The following is a 10,917-nucleotide window of genomic DNA, read 5'->3' as shown; positions in this document are numbered from 1 at the left end:
GGCGGGCTTCTGCACTCCTGCTGATTCTACCCTCATTTATATTACAATAAATACCTTATTTTAAAATTGTAAGACTAACATCAGTGTAGAAGTGGGATAAGAGACACAAGAATTAAGGTCTTCATCGTTAGTCAGACAGAAATGAGTCCATTAACACAAGAGATGATAAAACTTTCCCTGAGCATCTGATAAAGACCTTTAAATAGGAGATGCAAATAAAACAGAGTAGTTTGTGAGGTGAATTGTGACAAGGCTCAGTATTATGGAGAGTATTCAGTAGCTCATAAGATCTTCCCAAATTCTGAGTTCCTAAGGATAGAAGAGTTGCTCTCATGACCTGACAATTACATATAGTCCTAAGCAAAGGTTAATTTTCATGGCACAAAGACAGGTTACTATGAACTTTTTATGCTTGCACAGGAGCTAGCACGACAGAGCTGTAACCTCAAATTTGTGGAATTACTACACAGAAAGTTACAATATAACCATTTCAGGACTACTAGTGAATAGTCATCACTGAGCATAGTATATAGCAATTTGAGATGAAAATCAGAATTTAGTGTTTGTAATTTAGGATTCTATACTACATGATGCTGAACACAGGATGTAAAATTCAGTATATTACAACAGATCTGTCCTCAGGTACTTGACAAGTCACTTATGGAAGTCAAGACTTCTCCATATGCTTTCTATAGAGGAAGAAGCATCTTCTGTCTTCTACAGAAGGAGAAGCAAAATCCAAACTTGCCCATTTCTGCCTGTGCATTTATTTTCAGTGCCTGCAAATGCAGCTTCTAAATTTTCTTATCTGCTCTACTATAAATTGCTTTGCCCCAAAAAATCTGAAAAATCAACCCTGTTATGTGACTATGTATTGCTAAGTTGAATTTTAATGAATCAAGGAAAAATGTAAAGTCCATTTATTTTGTCGGGTTGTTTTTTTTTCCTCTCCGGTGTCCCATAAGCATTAAAAACAGACAACTGACCTCGGATTCTCATGTTTGCCTTAAAACAATTAATATTGTTTTTCTGTCCGTTATCTCACTGGACAGCACTCACTGCCCATTGTCACTGGACAGCATTGGTTAAACATAACCATCTCATTTAGAGACTTTGGAACATTTTAATAATGACTGTTTCATTCAAATAGAAAATCTCATTTCACAAGAGCAATTAGAAACATTACATTTGCTTATTAATTCAGACACAGGGCAGGGCTTTTTTTTTTCAAAAGTAGAAAGTGAGAGATTTATGGACACTGACACAGTGCTAAATTCAAGCTTACAGAGGGAGAAATGACTCCAAAAGAGATTTGAATTATCATCTGAGGAAAGACAGACTGCATCCGATTTGGACTGTGCTGCCTTAGTCTTAAATCTCCTTCCATTACGTGAAGAGAGATGCATAAATGTGGCTAGCTCAGCTATTCATACCAGATCTGGAATTGAGAGGCTTTATTTAATAATATGCTTCTGAAAGACAGGAAATAATCACAGCTCCCACTAGCTAGACATACACATTTGCAGTGTGGTTTGTTCTGGTGTCATTATCAGAACAATGCAGACTGAATATTCAGACTTAACACCCATCACTCCGAAACCAATGCTATATAAACCGTCAGCATAATCTGTAGGCAGCTCCTCTGGAAGTACAGATACAGTGATTTTTTTTTAAACAAACCAGGAGACTGTGTTAAGGCTTTGTTGAGCCAGGCCTACCATAACTGATTTGCATCTTCACTCTGATTCCTCATGTGATATGGGAAAAGATACTTTGTCATTCCACATGGAGAGTCATGTGCATGTGAGAAATCATTTGCTTTTAAGTTAGATCGATCCTGTGAACTGCTGGCCTCAGGAATTCCATAGAATAACAGAATCACAGAATCGTTCGGGTTTGAAAAGACCTTTAAGATCATTCAATCCACCTGTTAGCCTGGCGATGCCTAGCGATATCCATCACTAAACCAGGTCATGAAGCACAACATCTACGTGACTTCTAAATACCTCCAGGGATGGTGACTGAATCACTTCCCTGGGCAGCCTGTTCCATTACTTGACAACCCTTTCTGGGAAGAAATGTTTCCTAATATCCAATCTAAACCTCCACTGGTGCAACTCAAAGCTGTTTCTTCTTGTCCTACCTTGTTACTTGGGAGAAGAAACTGACTCCCACCTCTCTACAACCTCCCTTCAGGTAGTTGTAGAGAGCAATAATGTCTCCCCTCAGCTCCCTCAGCTGCTTGTCATAACACTTATTCTCTACACCCTTCACAGCAGACTCATGCTGCCTACAGTGGGATTTCTGAACTACTGCAGTACCTGCAGCTGTTTTTTTTTAAATCTGAGATGCCTTAAAAAACAATTAAAAGAGCTCAAAAGAGCCACTCTGTAGTATCTCAGTTATATGGATAATTAATATATGCAATTGCTTCAGTCATTTCAACAGCAATTAAAGCGATGTTGATCAGTGGGACACAGAAGACCACAACTGGTAAGACCTGGTCAGAACACACAAGTGTCCTGATGAGCCACTCTTCTCTGCATAACACAGACCATCCCTATGACATCCACTCCTAACTACGTGTGAGTGAGAAAAGAAAAGACAGTTTTATTTTCCATGGATTTTTTTCTTTTAAGATTGCTATTTTTTGAAAGTTGTGTATTTAAAAATCTGTGAGCCATAAGTAGCTTTGATAGAAAATATCAACATCAGAATTACTTACAAAATTCAAGACAGGCTGATTAAGTTTGAAGTTCGCTTCAAGCAGAATGCCACTTCTGAGTGACAAAACTTTTAGCTTTGTGGACAGGCCATCTCCTACTCTCCCTTTTCCCTTTAAACTCACACTGCTAAAAAAATACAAAATACCTACTCTATATTTTGCTGATTTTTACTAAAGCTTAAATAAGGAAAGTTAAAATATAGTGAGCCTACTGCTCAAGCCCAAAGTACTGTTTACCTTTATGTGAATCAGGACATGAATGATCTAACTGTCCTTGTCATGATCATAATTTAAAACAAATCATTAAATCAATGAATTAACAGTTTTATTGAGTTAATCACATTTGATCAAATCCTCAAACCAAGATGACACATAGTCAAATCATGAACCATCTCCAAGCTGATACAACAGCCACTTCTTAAATGAGGACAAAGAAATGACTGTTTTGTTTCACTCTAAAATTAAACTAAAAAAGCTTTTCCCATTTGCAAGAAAATCATAGAATCATAGAATGGCATAGGCTGGAAGGGACCTTAGAGATCATCTAGTCCAACCTCCCTGTTATGGGCAGGGACGCCACCATATTATTAATACAGCATGACAGATCTATTTTCAAGCCCTCACTAAAAGGTTCTTCTCAAAGTCTCCGAATCCACATTACCTATCTAAAGGAAACCTACACACCACATTTTGGTCACGTTGTGTTACATAGAATCATAGAAACATAGATTACTGGGTTGGAAGGGACCTCGAGGATCATCTAGCCCAACCTTTCAGTGCTCACTCACCAAAAGCTGTCTTGCTGGTAGAGCTGTTAATACCCCCTTTCCCCACCCTGATCTATACCATGCAAGCAATTTTAGATTCAGGTTTTATCACATAATGCTTACAAGTTCTGTACTAGCAGTTTAAGTCAAAGCTTTATTATCTTTAACAGAAAGGAACACAGGGTTGGGAATTGTCAGTATATACCCTTCTGTATACACATTTAAAGCAAAAACTTCTCTCAAATTTGATTGATATTGACATCTTAAGAAACTAGGAATTAGCACTTCATTAAGAATTAGCTGTGGAACAAGAGGATATACATATACATGGAGATCAGGTTTACTTCTTAGGATATCATAGTAAAAATGCACAGGTCTCATATAGGAAAGTGAATTTCACTGAGTTAATAAGTTTTCAGGTAAACTCCAAATGAACCTGGGCAAGCTACAATATTGTGGCCCTAAAGTAATAGTAAACATTGCAGATGTGAAATAAAAAGCAAATTTCTCCATCCTTTTCACTTTGAACAAAATACATCTAGTTTCTCAGATCTCAGTTTAACATGAAAGATTAATACTCAGAGATAAAGTATGCATTGGAGTGACATTTATTCTTGGTTACCGTAACTATTTGGACACTGGAATCATATTGCTTCCACACTGACTGGAACTTAACTTTCATTTCAGATGTACAAGAATGCATGCATCATTATTTTGACTTTCTGGTATGCAATTGAAAACTTCTATCATATACCTAATGTCAACCTCTTTCCTCCATACTGAAAAATTTAAGAGTAAGGGAAGTAAAAGTTTGTTGGACCCAAAAAACATAGCTGTCCTTGTTGGGTCACATAGACGCATAATCACACCTGCAATGATGTTTGCTTAATATCCCAAAAATTGGGAAGGAGGACAGAAAATGAACTGTTAAGACTCAAGCATTTGAGATGAAGGCAAAAGATACTCTCACCACTACCAAATGCTTAGAAAATGTGTTTTGCTGTCAAAGAACTATTTAAAAATTCAATGGAACTCATCTTACTGCCTCATACATAGCTACAATTTGTATTCTTTTCCTCTGTTTCACACCACAGAGAGCAAAACAGGTTGAAAATCACAAGAAAACCAAAATGTTATTTTCTATATTATGTGAATTATTTCCTGATATCCCATTTGCCCATTTTTGTCCCATGAAAGAACTATATTTATTATATTTCACTTACAGACCTTTGTTTTGATGAGCCTAAAATATCACTATTTCTTACAGCTCAATATCTCATACTTCTTCAGCTTTTATAAATACAAGCCATGCTAATGGCAGTTCAAGATAAATTGCTTTCCTTTGCATTTCCAAGGCAATTAGTGCTGTCACAGAGCCTGTGAGCAGGTATCAGCTGAGAGGAAACTTTACCTCAGTATCAGTATCCCTCCATGTCTGTAGGCAGAAATACCTACAGGAACACATCAACTTTTAACGGTGCTGGGATTCAAGGCTACTGAAAAGAAGTAAATGACTCCACACATGCAAATGTAGGAGAGAAAAAGAATCAGATGGGAGGCTGAAAGGCTGACTCCCAGTTTGCAGTTGGCACAGGGCCCAAAGATGAGCAGGATGCAAAAGAGAGGAAGTCCCGAGCTAGCAATCACCATGGCTCCTCAGGGGCCCCCACATCTCCACCCCGCCTCAGACAGAGAGACTGGCATGGAGGACAGCATATTTCAGGCAAGGATGCCTTCGATTCCCTCTGCATCTCAAAGAATAATATCTCACAGCTACAATTTGTCCTGCTGAGATCATATGAATTAAAGTTCTGAGGTTACTTAATGGCTGCCCACCGACTTGTACAGCTGTAATTTTCCCAGAAAATTCAAGTGCCAGAATTCTGGGACGAACAGACATTTACTGAACCCTTTGCTTTGGATTTAAGAGTCACAGGTTTTGCTGTGTAAATTTGGATGGCCACAGCAACTGTCACTTGAGAAATACAAAGTATCTTTGCATCGAAAGGCCTACTAAATTCTTTTTTATTGTGTATTCTGCATATGCCACATTTAAGGCAGAAATATTATCTAATTTTCTCACAAAAAAAGCTAAACTTCTCACTTATTCTGTCTCTCCCTGGACTATCACATAGATAGTGATCAATTCTACAAAATGTAGGTCTTTCATCTTGTGTGTGTATTTGGGTGCAGTATTACAGATTTTTGTCTTGTCAATCACACCACAGCACAGTTCCCCATTCTTCCATCTCATTCCCATCCTGTGAGGATTGTATGAGTCACCTAGCGTTCCTGACTTTGACGTGTTTTGAGTGGGATTTTTAACAGGTTAAATTTTGCCTTCTCAGGATGCCTTCTCATTCCTGTGATGCCTCAAGAATTCAAGACTGACGCACAGGTAACATTGTACCAAAGAGAGTAAGGATGAGAAGACTGATCAAGAAATACTGAGAGAAAAGATTCCTTGAGGGTGAGGTTTCTTTATGGACAACAACTTAATTAATGATCCAGATGCAAAGACGCATAGTTGAATTGTGTCCAAAGCAGAGGAAAGCGATGGCAGCAGCCACATCTAACTCACTGGTGAAACAAGGAGAGGAGACAATGTTGTTTGTATTAATGAGTTTGTTCTGAGGCCCTAGATTCGAAAAAGAAGCAATAGTATGGGAAGAAGCAAGATGCAATTAAGATTGGGAATGAGAAATGGGATCACTAAAAGCTGGCCAAAACATTGCAACATTAATAAATGAGAAGTACACTCAATTTATCAACAGGAGTGAAGGAATCACGGAAGCACAGCATGTTAAGAGCACAGGAGACCCAAGATGAGATTAACAGCTCCTCTTTATTTACTGCATATATTGATAATACAATATATTTCTAATGGTATAATATTCTCAGGAAACCAGAATTACACTGAAATACTACGTATTTTTTAAGAAGCTTTCTTTTAGTACACAAGCAGGGCAGCAAGAAGACTGACTACACAAAAAGCTATCTGTCAATGTACATGTTTTTTTTAAAAAGAAGGGTAAAGAAAAAGCACGTAGCAGTAGTACAGACAAAGTATTCAACAATTAAATTTCTCAAAATAATTATATAATTACAGTATTCACTGTGAAGACAATAGCTAATGAAAAGATTCTATTTTATAAGCAAAGACTACAAGGAGCTGAATAATTTAATCACACCTTTTTTAGAAATAGACAGCTCGGGATACTATGAAGTATCATTTTAGTCCTAGAAATCTAAGAGATAAGTCTCTCCTCGTTGATGGCCTATATTTATCTCCCATTTAATAGAAGGCATAATTAGAAGACATTGTGCATGAAGACAGTTTCTTTAATGGTCAAAGTAGTAACTCCACCCAATCTGATTTAAGCATTAGTTGTAATTAAAGTGGTTTATCAAAGTTAAGATAAAATTAAAAATCAGACCCGATGAATCAACCAGCCAATGGAGAGAAATGCAATTAATAAAGCCAGTCTTTTTTATATGCAAAATGAAAAATTTTCTAAAATCATTATTTTAAAACGGCCATTGGTACAACACTACCTTGAAGAACTCTATATACATTTGTTCAAGACAGTAAGCATGATCGTGGTAATAAAGCAATTTAGCAGAATACAGGAAAATAAAGATGTCTAGAGAGAAATTAAAGTGTTATAAAGCATAAACTGAGTGAAAGTTTGCAAAAATACTCTCAACACATGAATTAAAATTTCATTCTTTTGGTAGTATCAGTCAGTACAGCTCCAATCCCAATTTCAGTATGCAAAAATGTTGACATAGTCTGAGGCATGAAGTTGTTTAAACTGGGCAATAAAGACTAGTAAGGATGCCATAGCAAAGAATTAGCATGTGAATTTACATTCCTGATTCACATCAAATATTTTCCTAAAGTGCACAGCCAGGTTCCTTGATCATCTCAGTAATCCCAAGTCCTACTTTTCTGTTAAAAAATTAATTGTTACAGTGCTATGAAAATACCATGACATACAAATTTTAATAGCAAAGATGTGTTTTACAAAGACAAGAAAATTCAGGACTATTGCTCTAAGTTAAAAAAAAAAAAGAAAGACAAAATTGTAGTTTAAATAAAGGTATCCTATGAGGGCACAGTTTAGAAAACCTGAAATTTCTGACAGGCTATACTGATTTAAAAAAGCAAACATATTAAACAACTACATGAGGAAAAACATGGATGAAGCAGTATCCTTCAGACATTGTTCACTATTATTCAGCACTTTAATGTCCTATTGCACTCAAATACATTACTCTGCGTTACACTTTACTTCAGTAAGAATGCATAAGGTCCTACAGACAAAACTTGATGATATCAGCCTTTCTGAAGTTTAATGGTATTTTATGAGCCTAAAAAAGAAATCTTCTTCTACATTTCTATTATGATAGAAAAGCAGATATCTTTTTCTTCCACCTTAAATAAGATGGCTGTTTCAGAACATGATTTGGTTAGCAACGTGTAGCAATGCCACTCGTAGGTATTTTTATACTGCAAACAGGGAGGGAGGGTAGGATGGTGAGTGGTGGGGAAGGCATATTTACTTCACTTATGCTACTGAGTATTTCTCAGGAAGGGCTTTTCTTTTTGCCTTAAGTTGTAAATCCTTATCCTGCTGAATTAGCATATCGGCATATAAAACTAGTATACTCAATGACATAAGCCATGTCAAGAGGAAGAGCCTATAATTATCTACATGTTACTTTCTTTCATAGCACATAAAGCTATGCCTTTTAGGTCATAAGAGAGAACTCATCACAAAATATTTGTTACAAGAAAAATACATCTACAGTATTAACAACCATTGGAATACTGTATATAACTGCATTGAAGTACTTTATAAAAAACACTTCAGCCCAGCTCTATATTTTGTAGAAAGTTTGCAGTGCTGCACAAATTCCAAATGGTAGCAGGTCTTCTGTTCTATGTGGCAAACATGAGCCACTCATTTGCAAGCAAAATCTGTAGAAAATTTACAAAAATACTATGTTTGACAAACTCCTTTCTTCTCTCAAAAACTGTGGAAGAATTAAGCTAGTCATATAAGCATATGCACATGAAGAACAGGTGATTAAAAAGGACAGAGGAGACAAACATTATCAAACTGAATAGCCAAGACCCATCCTAGAGCTGATGACTCACTAGGGGCAGAGCCAACCTTCTCAGCAAAACAACTATTTAATACTTCTGAGTTAAAAAAACACAAAAATCCCTCCCAAAAACCTGTCACTGTTTTGTGTTAAATTCTTGCACACAAGCAACAGGTCTTCCTTTTTTTAAAACTCTGCTTTCACTTACATGGACCCCATAAAGTAATAGAAAGGAAAAAATATCCAGGTTTTACTATAATTCCATTTCTAAGAAGGCAGCACTGTTCTCACCCCTCAAATAATGAAGAATATCCCAAATGTGTCTCCAGCTGGTTATATTACTGGTGTTCCACTTCACAGTAAAAGTTATGAAGAAGCAAAATTCAAACACACAGAACTGTTCAGAAGTGAGCAAAAAAGTCATGTTTCATTCAACATGGAAAAACATTCACAGAGATTTGTGACTTGTAATATATATGTTCACTAACTTAATCTAACCAAGATTAAAAAAATGGATGTATCAGTACACTTCTTTTGTATCACAAAGTTAGTTTCAGTCTTGTAGACTTCCAAGGATTGTGATCAAATTATTTCAAAGGTAATTTAGAAATACAGAATTGCCTACAGAGCAGTCTTTGGAGTCTACGACTCCAAAACTTGCATAGAACATGTTGTTCAACTGGAGACAAGATAAACCTCTACAATTTTAACTACCCTCCCTTCACTTCTAGTAAAGGTATAAAAAAAGGACAGAAAATTTAAGTCACAGGCTACAGTGTAAAATGCTCTGTTTCACAAAAAAACATACACTGAAATTAAATAACTTCAGTTTGCATATTCATCTGAAAGCATCTTTCCACATACAGTCACATTATTTAATTCATCATTGAGTTTAGGGGAAGTACAGCCAGCATTTTTTCTGTTTGCAAACTCTACTAATAACTTTACCTTAAAAAAATCTCAGGATATTAACTGACAGTTTAGCAAAACAAAATTAAAAATCATTAAGATCAAACTTCAAAATAAACTTTAAAATAAACAGAAAAGTATTTTTTTTGTGGTGCAGTCTTCTATTTTTTATATTTGCTCTCATTTACTTCGGGTTACACACTAGTTACTCATAGCAAACTGCTGAAATTCACTTCTATCTTTTTCTTGTATGAACTACAAAAATGAAGTACAAGTATATACTGTACCTTGTTTTACCTGTAAGGAACACACACCTGACAAAAGGCAATCTTCACATCCAGAGTAGGTTCACCACAATAATACAAGAAATGGCGGCTCATAAATACCTGCAATTAAAGAAAAGTAAACATAGAAATCTTGTATGTCTGCTGATGTGCAAGTACAATGCAGCCCTATTTACATTTGAATAATAAAACCAGTCTGAGTTGCTACCCAGCCTGTGAACAACAGAACCAGTTATGACTCTGAACTGCCAATAGGTTTTAATTCTTTCTAGTGCTCGTCAAGGTCATGGCCTCAAATATGACTTGGTTACATCTGCAAAATTTTACAGCAACTGATGCCATTACCTCAAAGCTTATCATACCACTTGTATACTCCTATATCATCAAAAGTAAAAATCAAGTCAATAATGTTCTAAGCAATATGGGAGTGGAAGATAGTTATGGGGAGGGAGAAAACAAGTCTGAAGTTGACAATTATTAGGAAAGCTATAGCAAAGGAAAGACTAATTACATCAGTGTATAAATTCATGGTGCAACCACTTCAGGAATATTACACGTACTTCTGGTTCTCATCTTAACATCTTGCAACTCGAAAAGTTACAGAAAAGCCATTAAGAACGGTCCAAAGCACATACAGATTCCCCACATGATACAACTGCACAGAGTGAGATTTTATATAAGCCTAGAAAAAAGCTATCTGAGTGGAGACATGCTGGAGATCTGAGTGGCATACTGAAAAGTGAAAAGGAAAACACTCTTTCCTGTTTTTAAAAAATAAAAGACGTATGTGGCATCAAGTTATCCAAGAACAGATTCAGTAATAAGAAAGAATTCTTCATACACCACTTCATCAGGCTGTGAAACTCCTTGCCTCACACTGCTGTGCCTGTGAGAAATCAGCCTAAGTCCTAGTGTGATTAGGCAAATTCACATAAGAAGAAATCAGCCAAAGGCTATTAACCTCAAAAATACCACCTCTGACTCAAGACAACCCTGAGTCAAGTTGCCATTATATGGTCACCCTAATTTTGGATTATTCCACAGGCATCTCATAGCAACAGAGCCATACACTAGATTAGACAGACCTCCTTGTGTAATCTATTACAGCTGTTTTAACTTA

General features: G+C 36.3%; 1 protein-coding gene across 2 annotated transcripts in view; it reads right to left on the bottom strand.

The window, feature by feature from the left end:
- The window catches only part of MAPK10 (mitogen-activated protein kinase 10), a 78,461-nt gene extending 68,568 nt beyond the window's left edge, over window positions 1–9,893 (bottom strand). For both annotated transcript variants that reach the window (XM_009873446.1, XM_009873447.1), the window contains exon 1: window positions 9,828–9,893. In XM_009873446.1, coding sequence (XP_009871748.1) covers window positions 9,828–9,893 — 66 coding nt within the window. The remainder of the gene's footprint in view (window positions 1–9,827) is intronic.
- Between the last annotated feature and the right edge of the window lie 1,024 nt (window positions 9,894–10,917).

Source organism: Apaloderma vittatum, unplaced genomic scaffold (assembly GCF_000703405.1).
Source record: "Apaloderma vittatum isolate BGI_N311 unplaced genomic scaffold, ASM70340v1 scaffold13947, whole genome shotgun sequence".
NCBI classification, from domain to species: Eukaryota; Metazoa; Chordata; class Aves; order Trogoniformes; family Trogonidae; genus Apaloderma; species Apaloderma vittatum.
The sequence above is the reverse complement of the archived record's forward strand: the minus strand, read 5'-3'. Positions and strand labels throughout refer to the sequence as shown.